General features: G+C 42.0%; 1 protein-coding gene across 2 annotated transcripts; it reads right to left on the bottom strand.

Annotated features, from left to right (window-relative positions):
* Nucleotides 1-1,495: 1,495 nt before the first annotated feature.
* On the bottom strand, nt 1,496-16,873 carry adamts1 (ADAM metallopeptidase with thrombospondin type 1 motif, 1). 2 transcript variants are annotated; one of them, XM_077616434.1, is made up of 9 exons: nt 16,769-16,873; nt 11,170-11,728; nt 8,500-8,840; nt 7,163-7,295; nt 6,521-6,978; nt 5,209-5,395; nt 4,966-5,144; nt 3,818-3,993; nt 1,496-2,284 (listed from the first exon to the last, which is right to left on the bottom strand). In XM_077616434.1, exons 2-9 carry the CDS (start codon nt 11,675-11,677, stop codon nt 1,564-1,566), a joined length of 2,703 nt encoding a protein of 900 aa, XP_077472560.1. In that variant the 5' UTR covers nt 11,678-11,728; nt 16,769-16,873; the 3' UTR covers nt 1,496-1,563. The 2 variants fall into 2 exon arrangements, with proteins under 2 accessions (XP_077472560.1, XP_077472552.1); XM_077616426.1 differs by lacking the exon at nt 16,769-16,873 and having other exon boundaries at nt 11,170-11,880.
* Between the last annotated feature and the right edge of the window lie 506 nt (nt 16,874-17,379).

The raw sequence follows: 17,379 nt of genomic DNA, 5'->3' as shown, positions 1-17,379 counted from the left end.
ATTAAAAAAAAACATTAACTTATTAAATGAAAACCAGGATTTTTTTTAATTAACTAATTAATATTTACAATTTTAAAAAGCACATTTTTTGGAATAAACAGTCAATACACAGTGCGTTCAAAAACGTAAAATCTCCTGAATTATTATTTCTAAAAAGAATGATTTTAAACTTAAATTGAATAATAACATTTATTCTTTTTTGGATCATTTCAATCAACAAAAACTGTTAAATTTTGTATATTTACAATTTTTAAAAGCACATTATTTTGAAAAAAACAGTTGATACATAGTGCGTTCAAAAACCTAAAATCTCCAGAATTATTCTTTAAAAAAATCATAATTTCAAATTAAAATTTAATATATAAAATTATTATTTTTTACAGTATTTTTAAAACGAAAATCCCATCAGAATATCATCACAAACTTCCTCATAATCAATATTTTATTCAAGAACCAATGAAGAACCATATACATATATAGAAAACATGGCATAAATACTATACTAAATATATCCCACTTCCTTCTGTGATCCCCAAACCAATAAAATAATATTAAAAAAATGGGCCACGTGATTACATTTTCACAGGCTGTACAAAAATAAATAATGTTGGGCTATAAAACTGCACAAAAAAAAGCCTTCTTGGAAGGCAGGAGAGACTTCCTTATGAAGTAGTACAAAGGAGACAAGTCCCTCTTTTGGTCTCCACAAATCTTTGGTTTGCAAAATATGGCTAAAAATACATAAAAAATAAAATTTAAAAAATGAAAAAAAAAAAGAGAGAAAGTTTAACAATGTGCCGCTGGTAAATCACAACAAAAGTGAAGTGCTACAGGTTTATGATAAATAAATGTTGACTGACAGTTCATAATAAATCTCCATTTCCATACCTGATGGGGTATTAAAGTATAATATGACATATTTCTTCTGTATGAATACATTTCTGTACGTTACAGTAAATCTCCACGAGCGTTAAAATAGGTCCAGCCCAGCTAGGACAAAGTGTGGAGCACCCTCTGGTGGCAGAGTTGGGGATGGCATTATCTTTTTTTCTTTTTTTCTTTTTATTATTTTTTATTTTAAAATTAATAAGTACACCCGCTATGGAGTAAAAATGCGGGTAAATCTCAGTAAACCACACCCAGAATTTTAAGATTTTTAACCCGTTGCTGTAGATTTGTAAAATGTGGGTAAATTTAGTCATTCATACTCACGTTTTAATATATGAATTAATATAAATAATCCCAGTTTATGAATCATTTTTACCCGCAGTTTACTAAAATAATACCTTGACATACGAGTGCCCCAAAATATGAGAAATTTGAGATACGAGCAAATATTTTTTCTTGAGATACGAGAAAATTTTGAGATGATGATAACAGAATCATTTTTTTTAAAAATTGTTTATAGATTATTTATGAAAATTAATATTTTTTGTTATTGTTTTTTTTAACTATGGCACCAGAGGGGCTCTTTAAGAAACATTTTTTAAAAAAAAATTCCCCCCACGCTAGCCTTGAATTTGTAAACAGTACGTTCCAATTTCCAGGAGGGGGCGGAGCTTCTCAGCATGCCCTTTGATAACACAGCTCCAGCAGGGGGCGTGGTCGCGCTTTGCCGTCACAACTGCCCAACGCCAGCGCGCGTCCGTCGGCCCCGGCGCAGGTTAGCCGTCGTTTCCGGAAGCCCCGCCCACAGGTCTTGGAGCACGCCGACCATTCCCCGAGCTGCCAGGAGGGGCAGTCTTGAGCGGCGCAGGGTCGCGAGGCTAAAGGTCGCAACTCCTCCGGGCACTCCCGGGACGGGCGCCCCCTGGGGTCCAGGCACGACGTCTCCCTCTGCTGGACTCCGCCCCCACAGGTCCGCGAGCAGGGCCCCCACTCCGCCAGGGTCCACTCGGCGCCGCCCAGGTCCGGGATGGCGTTGACGGAGCGCCGGGGGCCGGCGGCGGCGTCCCCCCGCGGGGCGAAGTAAGTGTACTTGACCCGGGGCCTGGGGGACTCCCCCACCGACAGGACTTGGATTGTAACGGGCTCCGGGAGCGGGGAAAAACTCCGTACACGTTCCAGGGTGGCGGAGGATCCGCTGTAGCGCAGTAGCGCCCCCCCTAGGGCGATGTCCGACTCCACGGTGGTGAGCTTGTATTGGCCGTTGAGCAGGTAAGTGCCGTCCTGTCGCCGTAGGGCTAGGTAGCTGTTGTCCTGGCGACCGTTGCCGGGGGCGCGTTGCTTGACGTCCAGGTGGGTGGCGCCCGCCGGGATGGTCACCACGTCTTGGTACCCGGGCCTGTTGAGGTCAAAAGGTGAAGATTCCTCCGTTAGAAAGTTATTTTTGTCGTTGTTTTGGCTATAATCCTTAAAAAGCGTAATTTATGGGGGTATGTGTGTGGGTATGTTAAGATTCTCTCGCTATGTTTGTCCAAACCGTGCGACGTAGAGAGTTGAATTTTTTTAGGGTGGTCAGAAACGGCTGTCGGATCAGAATAGAGATTTATATTTTCATGGTAAGGCCCCATGATTAGCGCCATCTAATGTTAAAGCGGAGAAATGCAACATACGAGGCTGGATTGAGGTTTTTTGTGCAGGCCGGAATCCATTATATTTTCATAACGTGAGGTTTTGACCCGCTAAAGGCGATGCCTTGCCTATAATCCTTAAAAAGAGTGATTTATAGGTGTGTATGTTAAGACTCTCTCGCTAAGTTTGTCCAAACCGTGCAACGTAGAGAGTTGAATTTTTTTTATGGAGGTTGGAAACGGCTGTTGGGTCCTAATAGAGATTGATATTTTCATGGTAAGTCATTGTGACTAGCGCCATCTCATGTTAAAGCAGAAAAATGCAACATACGAGGCTGGATTGAGGTTTCTTGTGCGGGCCAGAATCCATATTTTCATAATGTAAGGTTTTGACCCGTAAGATAATGGTGAGGCCTTGCCTATAATCCTTATAAAGCGTGATTTATGGGTGTGTGTGTGGGTATGTTAAGATTCTCTCGCTAAGTTTGTCCAAACGGTTCAACGTAGAGAGTTGAATTTTTTTATAGTGGTCAGAAACGACTGTCAGGTCCTAATAGACTTAAATAAACTATGCTATTAATTATTAATTTTCATAAAAAATCCAAAAATGTGAAAATCCACGCTGAAACTCATAAGCAGAAGCCACTTTTTTTTACTAGGACTCAAAAAAAGTTATAATAGGGGTGACCCTACTTTGAGATTTTTCAATGGTGGCGGCCATGTCTGCTCTACATTAACCACGTTATTTGAGGGATTACTGTATTTATATAAATAATAGCTCATGTTTAAATTTGTACTTTAAAATACAAATACATGTCAAGAAAGAATGTTGATATTTTTCCCTTTGTTTTTTTTATTTAAAAAGCTTTAAAATGACTAAAGAGTAGTTTCCTTATCTAAAAATATAATACATGAAAAAAAGAATACACTCCTATAAAAAAATTGTATACATGCGTCACTAGGTCAAAAAAAACAAAAAAACGTAGTTTTGTCTTATTTAAAAATATATCACAATCAAAACTGAGAATATTTACACTAAAAAATATTTCAAATAAATAAATCTTTACATCAATACCATTTGCGATGAACCAATCTGTTTGTAAACATGCCAAAAAATCAGCAAGTTTAGAGAAAAATAATCCTTTGCTGGAGGTTCTCTGACCCAAGATGGCCGCCCGCTACTTACTCAGTTGCCTTACATACATGCTACCTACGAGCCCCATTCTTCAGTGTTATTTTTGAACGATGACGACTGATGAAGTTTTATTTTTCGACTAAAAAGTTTGTCGATCTCGAGTACTGACCTGGCGCGTTCCAGCGAGCCCGAAACTTTCTTGCAGGTGGAACCGTCACCCCCGCATACGCCGCACTTGTCGTATCGGCGGCTGGAGCCGATGACTCGATCGCAGCCGGCTTTGACGCATTGGCCTTGAACGCAAACGGAGGTGGAATCGGGGCTGCAATGCGTTCCATCCGCCACCTGGGGGCAGCAGAGAAACAGTCATTCTAAAAATACTTGCCATGTTAAGACAAAAAAATAGTGGCCTAGGAATGCCCCAAAACTAACAGGAAGTGACCTGGGAATGGCCCGAAAACGAACAGGAAGTGACCTGGGAATGGCCCGAAAACGAACAGGAAGTGACCTGGGAATGGCCCGAAAACGAACAGGAAGTGACCTGGGAATGGCCCGAAAACTAACAGGAAGTGACCTGGGAATGGCCCGAAAACTAACAGGAAGTGACCTGGGAATGGCCCGAAAACTAACAGGAAGTGACCCTAAGATGTCCCGAAAACTAACAGGAAGTGACTTGGGAATGTCCCCAAACTAACAGGAAGTGACCCTAAAATGTCCCCAAACTAACAGGAAGTGACCCTAAAATGTCCCCAAACTAACAGGAAGTGACCCTAAAATGTCCCCAAACTAACAGGAAGTGACCCTAAAATGTCCCCAAACTAACAGGAAGTGACCCTAAAATGTCCCCAAACTAACAGGAAGTGACCCTAAAATGCCCCTCTATCAACAGGAAGTGACCCTAAAATGCCCGTCTATTAACAGGAAATGCCCCTATATCAACAGGAAGTGACCCTAAAATGCCCTTATATTAACAGGAAATGATCCAAATACACAGGAAGTGACCTGGAAATACCACAAAATGTATAGGAAGTCCCTGTAAATCCACATAAAATGGCGCAAAACCAAAAGAAAATGGCTAGAAAACAACTAAATGTGACAGAAGTGCCCTAAAATCAACAGGAAGTGAACTTAGCATTATTAAGGAAACACATATCCATACCGGTCATCTGTAGGGGCCAATAAAAAGTCACTAGCTAGCCCTAACTAGCTCGTCTTCTTAGCACTGGGGCCTATATCGTGGCTCAGTAGGTCAAATTGACCCACTGGCGCCCCCTGGCGTTCATATTTGTTCCACCGGCATTCTCGGGAGAAGCTCACCTTGGATTTCAGGACGAAGAAGTATCCCGTCCCTTTGGCCCGGCACACTAGCTTGCAGCGGTCTTTGGGCGACACCCCGGCGTACTTGGGCACCCACTCCACGCCGTCGCCGTATCCCAGAGACACTTGGGCCGAGGCGTCGTTGTGAGCCAGGCACTGCTCCTCCCGGAACGACAAGCCTGAAGCGGGAGCGCCGCGAGTTAGCACCGGCAACCCGAGTCGAGTTAAGTCCCACCCACTCACCGTTGGTATCGGGGCAGGCGTCGGTGTGGCAGGAACGGTACTGGATCCTCTTGCCCTCGCAGTACTTGCCCCCGTTCTTGGGCAAGGGGTCGTCGCACGAGCGGAAGGAGTACTGGACTCCGCCCCCGCAGGTGCGGGAGCAGTCGCCCCAGGTGCCCCAGGCCCCCCAGCCGCCGTTGACGGGAATCTGGAAACATCACAGGTAGGGATGGTGTGTTACAATCTGATTGACTTCATAGTGATAAAAAAAAAATCAACAGGAAGTGACAAATAAACAGGAAATGCCCAAAAGGAAGCAGGAATTAACCTAACATGCCATGAAATCATCAAAAAGTAACTTCATTTCTACAAGACTCATTTCTAACAGGAAGTGCCCGCAAAATACCAACAAATATCAACAGGAAGTGCCCGCAAAATACCAAAAAATCAACAGGAAGTGCCCGCAAAATACCAAAAAATCAACAGGAAGTGCCCGCAAAATAACAAAAATCCACCGGAAGTCACCAAAAAATATCAAAACTCAATAGGACGTACCCGTAAAGTACCAAAAAATCCACAGGAAGTGACCGTACAATAGGAAATATCCACCGGAAGTCACCTAAAAATATCAAAACTCAACAGGAAGTACCTGCAAAGTACCAGAAGATCCACAGGAAGTGACCAAAAAATACCCAAACTCAACAGGAAATTACCACAAAATACCAAAAAATCCACAGGAAGTAACCGTAAAATAGCAAAAATCCTCAGAAAGTCACCAAAAAAATCTACCGGAAGTGACCAAAAATATACCAAAACTCAACAGGAAGTGCCCGCAAAATACCAAAACTCAACAGGAAATGACCGCAAAATATAAAAAAATCTACAGGAAGGGACTATAAAATAGCAAAAATCTACCGGAAGTGACCAAAAAAAAACTCAGGAAGTACCCGCAAAATACCAAAAAATCCACAGGAAGTGCCCGTAAAATAGCAAAAAATCCACCGGAAGTGACCGCAAAATACCCAAACTTAACAGGAAGTACCCGCAAAATACCAAAAAATCCACAGGAAATGACCGTATAATAGCAAAAAGTGACCAAAAAATACCAAAACTCAATAGGAAATACCAAAAATATACCTTACAATACCTTAAAATGCCAAAAAATCCACAGGAAGTGACCTTAAAATAGCAAAAACCCACCGGAAGTCACCAAAACTCAACAGGAAATGACTGCAAAATACCAAGACTCAACAGGAAGTGGCCGCAAAATGTAGAGAAAATTGGAAAGTACTTTCAAAATAATATTTGAAGCCATTTGGGGCGGAGCTCTGACCTGCTGTTTAGAAGCTTGGCTCTCGGTGAGGCAGTGCCCGGCCAGACAGTAGCTGCCATGCCCACACGGGGTGCCGTCGGCCCACGGGGAGTTCTTGGTCTGGCACACCAGCACCCCGTTGGAGGTGGTGACGGTGCACCACAGGGCGGCGCACGTGGTGCTCAAGTCGGGGCAGTGTTGCGACCCCTCGCCGAAGGTCAGCCGGCACTGGTGGTCGGCGTCGTAGACCGTGCCCGGGAGGGGCGGCGGCGCCGCCTGGGGCTCGGCCGGCTTGTCCAGGAGACACTGGCCGTGGCCGTTGTCCAGGAAGGTGGTGACCATGAGGGCGGAGCAAGGCGACCAGGGTTGCCGCTGGTCCAGGTTGGACAGGGTGGACGCCATCATGTGGGACCCCCAGTGGGGGCCGTTGACCCCGGAGCACAGCTGGGAATCGTCGTGGGGCATGTTGAACACGTGGCCTGCAAACAAAAATGGCCGTTAGCATTAGCGCTAGCGCTATTATAGCGTGTTGCTACTACAGTCGTACCTCTCCTTACTCATTTGCATATTTTGTAACCTGAATCTTTTGTACCTAGAGGCATTTGTAAGTAGAGGTAGGACTGGACTTTGGATTTTGGACTTTGGACTAGTTCTTGTACTGACCCAATTCGTGCGCCACGGTGAACGCGGCTTGCAGTCCGTCGTCTTCTATGATTGAGCAGCTTCTGTCCGGGTCGCAAACCGTACCCACGTCGGCCATTCCGAGGGTGTCGCAGGAATGCGCGCCACAAAGGTCCTAAAAAGGAACACACCCAGAATTTAGCCACTATGCTAGCGGTTGGTCGCGGTTGGTGCTGGAGCCTATCCTAGTTGACTTCAGGACACCTGAATTGGTGGCGAGCCAATCGCAAAGCATGAAGGCAAGCGACCAATCGCTATTAGCTAGGAGCAAGTTAGCTTATAATTAGCCTAGCATGCATGTTTTTGGGATGTTGGGGGAAAAGGACGGAGTACCCGGAGAATGCAATGACTATTCACTCAATTCCCAACCCGCTTATCCTCAAAAGGTTCAAAAGGGGTGCTGGAGCGCATCCCAGGTAACTAGGTGGGGGACACCCTGAATCTGTGGCTAGCCAATCGCAGGGCACAAAGGAGAGAAACGACTAATCACTCATAGGTAGGAACGAGTTAGCATACAACTAGCCTAGCATATATGTTTTTGGAATATGGGAGGAAAGCGGAGTACCCAGAAAAAACCTACGCAAACCGAGCCAGGGAGAACATGTTAACTGCCGACCTGGGATCAAACCCAGCACCCCAAAACTGTGAGGCTAACGCGCTAACCACTTAATCGCCAGGCCGGGATCGAACCCAGAACCCCAGAACTGCAAGGCTAATGCGCTAACCACTTAATCGCCAGGCCAGAATAGAACACAACACCCCAGAACTGTGAGGCTAACGCACTAACGACTTACCCACCGGACCAGGATCGAACACAGCACCCCAGAACTGTGAGGCTAACACGCTAACCACTAACAGCCGGGCCAGGATCGAACCCAGCATCCCAGAACTGCGAGGCTAACGCACTATGCACTTATCCACCGGACTGGGATCGAACCCAGCACCCCAAAACTGCAAAGGCTAACGCGCTAACCACTTATCCGCCGGACCGGGATCAAACCCAGCACCCCAGAACTACGAGGCTAACACGCTAACCACTTAACTGTGGGGCCGGGATCGAACCTAGCATCCCAGAACTGTGAGGCTAACGCACTAACCACTTAACTGCCGGGCCGGGATCGAACCCAGCACCCCAAAACTGTGAGGCTTACGCGCTAACCACTTATACACCCCACCATTCTGTGACTAATGTATCGATAATTGTCGTCTAGTCATATCGTGAGTCTCAAATCGTAGGGCGAGGTACCCACAGCTAGCTCTGGTGTGCGTGGATGGCGGCCATCTTGGGTGGGGCATTTGGAAATGAACTTTGGACTTACCGTCCTGGTGAAGAGCATGGCGGTGTCGTAGTGTTGCGGGTGTCGGTCGCTAGGCGGGTTGTGCTGCCGCTGCCACTGGCAAAAGTTGCGCAGCGTCATGGCGGCGTTGGACGACACCCGGGGTCCTCGCTCTTCCTCGTAGATGACCATGATCTTGACGGCGGCCAGGGTGATGGAGTTGTGCACGCTGGGGTGGCGGTAGAGGCGGGACGCCACCGCCAGGATGGTCAGCAGGTACGCCTTCAGACCGGCGCCGTGGAACTCGGCCATGGATTGGTCGGCCACCAGCATCATCTCCAGGTAGCGCGGAGTGGACACGAAGCGGCGGCCCCTGCGGCGGCCTGCGGGAAGAGGGCGGGGGCTCGGTTAGGTGGCGGTGCCTGTGATTGGTTGGTGGGGCGACGCCTGCTGGTGGCGATGGGAAGCGTTTTTGGGCTACGCTTTGGGTCATTATTTTTAGCTGATCTTAATATTTGGAGGATGAACTCAAGTTGGGTGAGGCAAAATTGGTTTACGGGGTAATGTGACCTCTGGTGGTCAAGATTGAAACTGTTTTTGGGTTTGAGTCTGCTCATATTTTTACTTTTTTTAACTTGTGAAAAGGATTATTTTATATGTTGGATTTATGGGGATCGGTTGCTTTCGGGGGTAATTGCGACCTCTGGTGGTCCAAATTAAAATAGTTTTTTGTTTGATTCTGCTCATATTTTTACTTTTGTTTTAAATTGTGAAAAGGAATTCTTATTTGTTGAATTTATGGGGATCGGTTGCTTTCCATGGAAATGAGGACACCTGGTGGTCAAGATTAAAACCGTTTTTGTGTCTGATTATACTCATTATTTTATCGATTTAAATTTTTGAAAAAGATGAATGAATGTGGTAAATAAATGGGGATTGGCTGATTTCCGCGGAAAAATGGTGACCTCTGGTGGTCAAAATCGAAAGCGTTTTGGTCGTATTTTGCTCATATTAACATTTGAAATTGTACTTGTGTTGAATCAATAGGGATCAGCTGGTTTCCATGGAAATGGAGACACCTGGTGGTTAAGATTAAAATCGTTTTGGGGTCTGATTCTGTGCATATGTTTTTTACTTGTACTTATTTTTTTAGTGATCTTTAATTTTGAAAAGTATGCTAATACTGAATCAATGGGAATTTCCATGGAAATGGCGACGCCTGGTGGTCAATATTGAAACCAATTTTGGGTCTAATTCTGTTGATATTTTTACCGATTTTAAATTTAGAAAATTATAGACTCAGTTTAAAAATCAATGTAGATTGTCTCCTTCCCATGGAAATGGCGCCCCCTGGTGGCCCTGACCTGATCATGCACATATTTTTGCCAATTTTCCAATTTGACAAACTCCTGTTTTTAGTCAACGAGGCGATGAATGAACTGCGAGCCGGCTCTCCTACTTTCAACCAATGGCGGCATTTTAGTCAGAAACACAGATGACTCAGCGTGGTGAATTCTGGGAATTTTTTTGGCAGGCAAATTGCGCAAGAAAATCCTTTCCAGGCGGCGCCACATTTCCGTACCAGGAGCTCCGTTTGCACCGCCGGCCTCTGCTTAAATCCACTCGCGACCCCCCTCACCCCTTCCCTACTTCCCACGACAAAACCTACGCGCACACATGGCATTGCTAGCTTTCTAGCTAGTACACTAAATTTAAGCCATTTAATGTCAGGTTCATGTCATGTTTCATATATATATATATATATATATATGCATTTATACATAGTATATCTTACCCATAGATATGTTTATATGTATATAATTCACGTATGTATATACACAATAATGCATATATTATGGGTAAATACACATGCATATACACAGTATATTTTACACATTAATGCAGAAATGATGTGTAAATTCATATATGCATATAAACATAGTATATCTTACACATACACATGTATATATGAACACACACACACAAATACACACACACAAATACACACACACAAATGTATACACACACATACACACACACAAATATATACACACACAAATATATACACAGACAAATATATACACACGAATATACACACAAATATATATACGCACAGACAAATATATACACACAAATACACACACACAAATACACACACACAAACAAACAAATACACACACAAATACAAATACACACACACACAAATACACAAATATACCCCCTCACAAATACACAAATACACACACACAAATACACACACAAATACACAAATACACCCCCTCACAAATACACACAAATATACACACACAAATACACAAATATACACACACACAAATATACACACACAAATACACAAATATACCCCCTCACATATACACAAATATACACACAAATATATACACACATACAAACACACACATATATATATACACACACACATATACACACATATACACACACAACTATATATACACACACACGTATATAGACACACACACACATTAATATATACACACACATTCACACATTTATATAAACTTATATGTAAGATATACTATGAGCTCTACACTACTACAACTTTTTTTCTTTTTTTTTAAATCTGGGGGGGGCTCCAAACATTTTAGCCCACCACCCCAAATGCCATAGGAGCGGCCCTGTTCAACCCCAAAAAAAAGCCCACTAAAAAAAATGGTAAAAAAAAACAGGACTCACCATTGAATGGTGCTTTAACACTGGGCGCCGTCTTCTGGTCTCTGCCGTCCACCTTCTCCTCGTCCTCATCCACCCCGCACTTGGCTCCCCCGTCCCCGTCTCCGTCCCCGTCCGCTTTCCTGGCCCTCCGGCGGATCGAGTGCCCCCCCTCCCCCGAGTCACTTCCCTCCACGGGTCGGATCAAGTACTCCTCCCCGTCCCAGTAAAATCCACCAGTCAGACCCCCACACAAGTTCAAGGCGGCCGCCGAGTCTTCCTCTCCGTTCACCGTCCCCGAATAGAAGCACTCGGATCGTCCCACGTCCCGGCTCGGACTCGGACTCGGACTCTCCGGACCCGGTCCGGAGGAGGACCCCCCCGGAGCGGCCAAGACCTGGAAGACGAACCCCGGAGCCAGGAATTCGTGATCCGGATCCAGTTTCAAAACCATCTCCCGACCGAACGCGTCCAGCTTGTAGACTCTGGTCCGGATCTCCGATTTCAGCTTTTCTTCGGGTACCCTCGCCATCAGGTCTACCCGGACCGGGACTACGGTACTCTCCTCCCAAGCACCGCATAGCTGGACCACAAAACCAAGAGCAAAGCAGAAAAACCACATCATCCAAACACTAAAAAAAATACAGTTTTCCCCCAAAAACTCCAAATCCAGTGCCAAAAACGACAAAAACACCCCTCAAAAACCCACCAAACTAGTTCTCAGTAGTAATCCGAAAGTCCTAAACCCCCCTAAAAAACTTTAGGGTCTCTTTTAAATGCTTTTATTTTGTTAAACCTCCAGATGGTTTCGCTGCAAATTGACTTGGTGGGTTGAAACAGTCGGATTTATATACCCGCCCCCGCTGGGAGGCTCCGCCCCCTTTTTTCGCAAGTCCTTTGAAGTGTGGGGCCAGGTCATGTGCGTAACCAAAACTTTTCAGGTTGTCATAATACTCAATCACCCTCGCGCGGACGTGGATTCCCGCTCGTAAAGGATTTGAACGCCATTGACGAAGTTAGACGTCAATTTTTTCCACCAAAAAAGCACTTTTATAAGCCTTAAAAAAGCGTTTGTTGTGTTTTGAACCGCAGCCAGGTTCGAAATCCGAAAGGGGCCAGCGAGTTCTTAAGGTAGACCGCTTCGCTTCTCAACTTTCCGCCATTAAAAGTGGGTCGAATTCACCCCCTCCCGAACTCGAACGGGGTAAAGTTTCACCCCAAAATTCCACCTTAACCCATTCACTACCAATGACGTCATCAAAAAAGCCGTTTTTTTACACAAACCACGCCCTAACTTTGTCAAATTAACACTTAAATCGCTAAAACTTTATAAAAACACAAAAAAAACTTCCTCTTATTCAATCGGTTTAACTTTTATTTTGTAAATTAGCGTTGGTCGGCATGGACGGCGATAAACGTCCAACACGTTTTAGCAAGGAAAAACCATCATAACTCGCTTAATTTTAATATTTTATCCATACTTGATCCATAAATAAAGTTTCTTTAATAAATATTAACACATGGGAAAACGGAAGACTTTTAAAAAGGTCAAATTAAACGAATTTATTCAAATTTAAGGCATGAGATGAACCAGAGAAGCTTTAAAAAAACGTCATTTTTACATTAATCGCTCAGTAAATTTTTAATATTATTACTAATAACTTTAAAACTTCATAAACAAGTCAACAGCGTCACTAGTGTCCAATTGGCGTCAATTTTTTTTCATAAAATAATGTCATTTGCCATGGACGGCGATAAACGTCCAAATAAAAAAATTGGAGTCAAAATGGATAGCTGGTAATTGCAGTACAAGATATGACCACCAGATGTCAGAGGCGAGCTAAGAAAAGGGAAAAACGCTGAATTCCGATTTTAACGGTTTCGCCGTAGAGTGGCGCTGTTGTGTAATATTAAAAAGACGTTTTTAAGGCATGTTTTAAATTCATTTTTGTCGATATTATTTTTGGAGAAACCATTAAAAAAAGGTATAAAATTCCTGCACAATATTAAATTAATATTTAAAAATTAGCCCATTGATTCAGTAATTTATATTTAAAGATCCTGTAAAGTTAAAAATGAATAAATTGTTGGATTGGGCGAAATTAGACTTTTATTAATAACCCTGACAAATTTTAATGAAACACTGCGCTGTTCTCTCATTGGCTCGCTCATAACCAAGTCTGTTTTTTTTAGTGGCTAAAACTTTATTTAAAACTACTTTTGCAAATAAAATGAAGTTATCCATCATTGACTGATATTGAAATTTGTATTTAATGCTAATTTGTTTTAAATTCATCTTTGAAGTTGGTATGCTAACATTAGCTTCCACCATGCACCAATAGAAAAGTCTTGTAATTCATTCTAATACATTCATACACTTTTTTTAATTGGTCATTTTTTCATAAGTAGAGGTACCACTGTATTTTTCTATATATAAAAAAATTAATACATTTGAATGCACGTGTCCGTATGCTAACATTAGCTTCCTTGTTACACTTAAACACATGCCTGAATAGAAAAGGTTTTATTTTAATACATTAATAAATCATTTTTTCTCATTTTTAGGTGTTTCTCACATTTTTCATATAAAATTGGGACAATTTTTCATAAGTAGAGGTACCACTGTATTTTTCTACATTTAAAAAATAAACACATTTAAATGTACATGTGTTTGTATGCTAACATTAGCTTCCTTAATGCACTTAAGCACATGCCTGAATAGAAAAGGTTTTATTTTAATACATTAATAAATCATTTTCTCTCATTTTTAGGTGTTTCTCACATTTTTCATATAAAATTGGAACATTATTTATCATTTTTAAAGGGTTTAGTTGGTCTTTTATTGTTAATAAACATTAAAAAAACGATACCTCTACTTACGAAATTAGTGAATTCGTAAGTAGAGGTATTGCGCAATAGTCATTTCGTAAGTAGAGGTATTGGGCAATAGTCATTTCGTAAGTAGAGGTATTGCTTTTTTTTCCTTTTTTTTTTAAATTTCCATAAAAAAAATGACAAACACAACAAGCTGTTTTTAAATAAGGATATTTTATATACATAGATGGCACACTTAGAAAAAAAAGAGGATTCTGCATAGTTCTAAGTTAAATAGATTAAATCTGATACAAAATAGCTACAATAAATAAAACTTCATCCGGTTACTTTGTTATTCACACGTTAAAGTTATACAAAGAATAAATTACAAGCTCAGTGCTGATTGGCTGTCGGCAAATCGCTCGGAATGCGTCGGAATCGTCCATTTTTTTACAGCGGAATTTACATATTTTGATTTTTTTAGCACTGGATTGTCATTTTTTTAAAGATTAATTGGGTTTAAACTGGTCGCAGGTTATTTTTGGATTTCCATACATTTGTCAGACTCCGCCCCCCCAAAAATAATATGTCATAAAGTACACAAAATACAATATTAGTGCACACTAATGGAAATTTCCCAGTGTATTGTCTTAATTTGCATTTTTTTATAAGTCACGCAAAAACACACTTCAAAAAACGAAGCAAAATTTGCGAGTTTTAACGCGTCGTTTGCCATTGGCGGTGAAATAACCCTCGTTTTTGGCGGCCAATGACGGAGGAGCAAGGCTGCCAAAATGAAAAATAACAGTATTTCTATTGTTTTTTCCTGAGTTTTTGGTTTTTGTAAGTGGTAAAATGGCAAAATCATTGAAAATGATCGGTTTTTCAAGCGGATTGGTCACCGTCAATGGCAGGCGAGGAGTTAAAAACAGTCATGGAAGTGAGCTAAATTTGCCAAAGAAATGACCAAAATAAACAGGAAGTTAGGTAAATTTACCAAAGAAATGACCAAAACAAACAGGAAGTGAGCTAAATTTGCCAAGCTAAATTTGCCAGATAAATGACCATAATAAACCGGAAGTGAGCTAAATTTTTCAATGAAATGACCAAAATTCACAGGAAGTCAGCTAAATTTTCCAAAGAAATGACCCAAATAAACAGGAAGTCAGCTAAATCTGCCAAAAAAATGACCCAAATAAACAGGAAGGGAGCTAATTTTGCCAAAATGACCAAAATTAACAGGAAATAAGCTAAATTTGCCAAAGAAATTACCAATATAAACAGGAAGTGAGCTAAATTTGCCCAAGAAATGACCAAAATTAACAGGAAGTGAGCTAAAATTGCCAAAGAAATTACCAAAATAAACTTCAAACTCCAAATTCATGTCTGAATGGATTGGACGTCTATCGCAGTCAATGGCAGACGAATGAAATAATGAAAATACAAGTAGATAAATTCCCACAAAGAAATAATTTGGACACCCCGGATGAAATCTTTGAACCTGAGCGAGTCTCGGGTTCGAAAAAACTGCTTCCGAGTACAAAGCACCGTTTTTCAATTTCTGCTTAATTTCCCTTAAATGAAAAGACACGTCCAATGCTAGCAAATAACGGCAACACAAGTTAAAATGGCGGACAGAAGAAGACGTAAAAACGCTAGCTACAATTTGGTAGATGTTGTTTTTCAGAGGTAGTCATCCAGTACACATTGATATATGCTAACATCCAGGAGAGCTTAATGTAGTGCTAATGTTACCTAGTCAGCCGTAAGCTAACATTAACATTAGTAACATTACACAGACGCTAGTCGCTAACGATAGCATGTTAGATATAAGACAACATGAACATTGGTGGATTTGTGGTAGCACTGATGCTATTATTTGGGGTTAGCTAGTCAGACGTGAGTGAGATAGCATTAACATTAGTGTGGTCTAACGTTAGCTCGTGAGGCGAAAGCTAGCATTAACATTAGGCATTGTATCTCTGTTGTTAGCCAGTCTGACGTAATCTAAAATCGACATGCAGTTGAGATTTGTATAGCTCTGACGTCATCGGATAGTGTTAGCGGTTTAGCCAGTCAAACGAGAGCTAGCATTAACATTCAGCATTGTATCGTGTGTTAGTGTTAGTCAGTCAGACGAAAGCTAGCATTAATATTCGGCATTGTGTCTCTGTTGTTAGCTTTCGTCTGACTAGCTAACATTAACATTCAGCATTGTATCTCTGTTATTAGACAGTCAGACGAAAGCTAGCATTAACAATCAGCATTGTATCTGTTGTTAGCCAGTATGACGTCATCTAAAATCGACATGCAGTTGAGATTGGTGTAGCTCTGACGTCATCTGCTAGTGTAAGCCATTCAAACGAAAGCTAGCATTAACATTCAGCATTGTATCTCTGTTGTTAGCCAGTCAGACGAAAGCTAACATTAACAATCGGCATTGTATCTGTTAGCCAGTATTACGTCATCTAAAAATCGACATGCAGTTGAAATTGGCGCACATCTGACGTCATCAACTGGTGTTACCCACTCAAACGAAAGCTAGCTACATTCAGGATTGTATCTCTGACGTTAGCGGCTAGCGTGACTCAATCAAACATAAGCAGACATTAGCATCCAATAGATGTCGTTGTTTTTGACGTTAGCCAGTCAGACGTAAGTTAACAATAATATCGAGTTAGAGTGATGTTGTTAGCCGTTATTATTAGCCAGTCGGATAAAAGCTAACACTAACATCCAGTACAGAGTGGTGTTGCTCTGACGTTAGCCGCTAACGTTAGCGTGTATTTCATTAAGGTGGTAGACTTACTATATAGAGCAGGGTTGTCCAATTCCAGTCCTCGAGGGTCCCTATCCAGTCTGGTTTCTCTAGACCAGCACAGCCGAATTAATTAACTCATAAACAAGATGTCCAGAAGCTTGATTACGACCTGATTATTTGATTCAGGTGTGTCGGAGGAGGAGGAGGAGGAGGGGAGTTGGACACCCCCACTAACTGCTGGACTACTTCCGAGCAGAGATGCTAACAAAATAGCTAACTTAGTGCGTCATTAAGTGTACTCTGGTTTTACATCAACACGTTCACTGCAGTCATTTTGCATTTGCGTCACAACTATTAGCATAAGCATTAGCAATTTGTAAATTGACTGACACTTGGCCGGTACCGTCAAGGCGGGACTCGAACACCCGCACACGTAGTATAAGTGTGGAGTTGTGAAGAAATTAGTTTTTTAAAAGAGGAATAAAAGTGTTTTGGAAAATACATTTCTTTTAAGAGAGGAAAAAAGTGTGTTTTGGAATAAACGTGTCTTTCAAAAGAGGTTTAAAAAGAAAAGAATGTCTTTTTTTTTCAAAAGACGAGCGCTTGTGCTATGAATATTTAACCAGCGCCATCTGCTGTTTCGGAGGGGAACTGCTGCC

The sequence above is a fragment of the Stigmatopora argus genome, chromosome 1 (genome assembly GCF_051989625.1).
Source record: "Stigmatopora argus isolate UIUO_Sarg chromosome 1, RoL_Sarg_1.0, whole genome shotgun sequence".
Lineage (NCBI taxonomy): Eukaryota > Metazoa > Chordata > Actinopteri > Syngnathiformes > Syngnathidae > Stigmatopora > Stigmatopora argus.
The sequence above is the reverse complement of the archived record's forward strand: the minus strand, read 5'-3'. Positions and strand labels throughout refer to the sequence as shown.

Excerpts from the sequence above, each read along its gene's own strand:
- adamts1 (XM_077616426.1), bottom strand. The coding sequence starts at position 11,770 with ATGATGTGGTTTTTCTGCTTTGCTCTTGGTTTTGTGGTCCAGCTATGC. Across the intron at positions 8,841-11,169 it reads TGTTAAAGCACCATTCAATG|GCCGCCGCAGGGGCCGCCGC; the intron begins GTGAGTCCTGTT and ends CTCTTCCCGCAG. Across the intron at positions 3,994-4,965 it reads TCTTCGTCCTGAAATCCAAG|GTGGCGGATGGAACGCATTG; the intron begins GTGAGCTTCTCC and ends TGCTGCCCCCAG.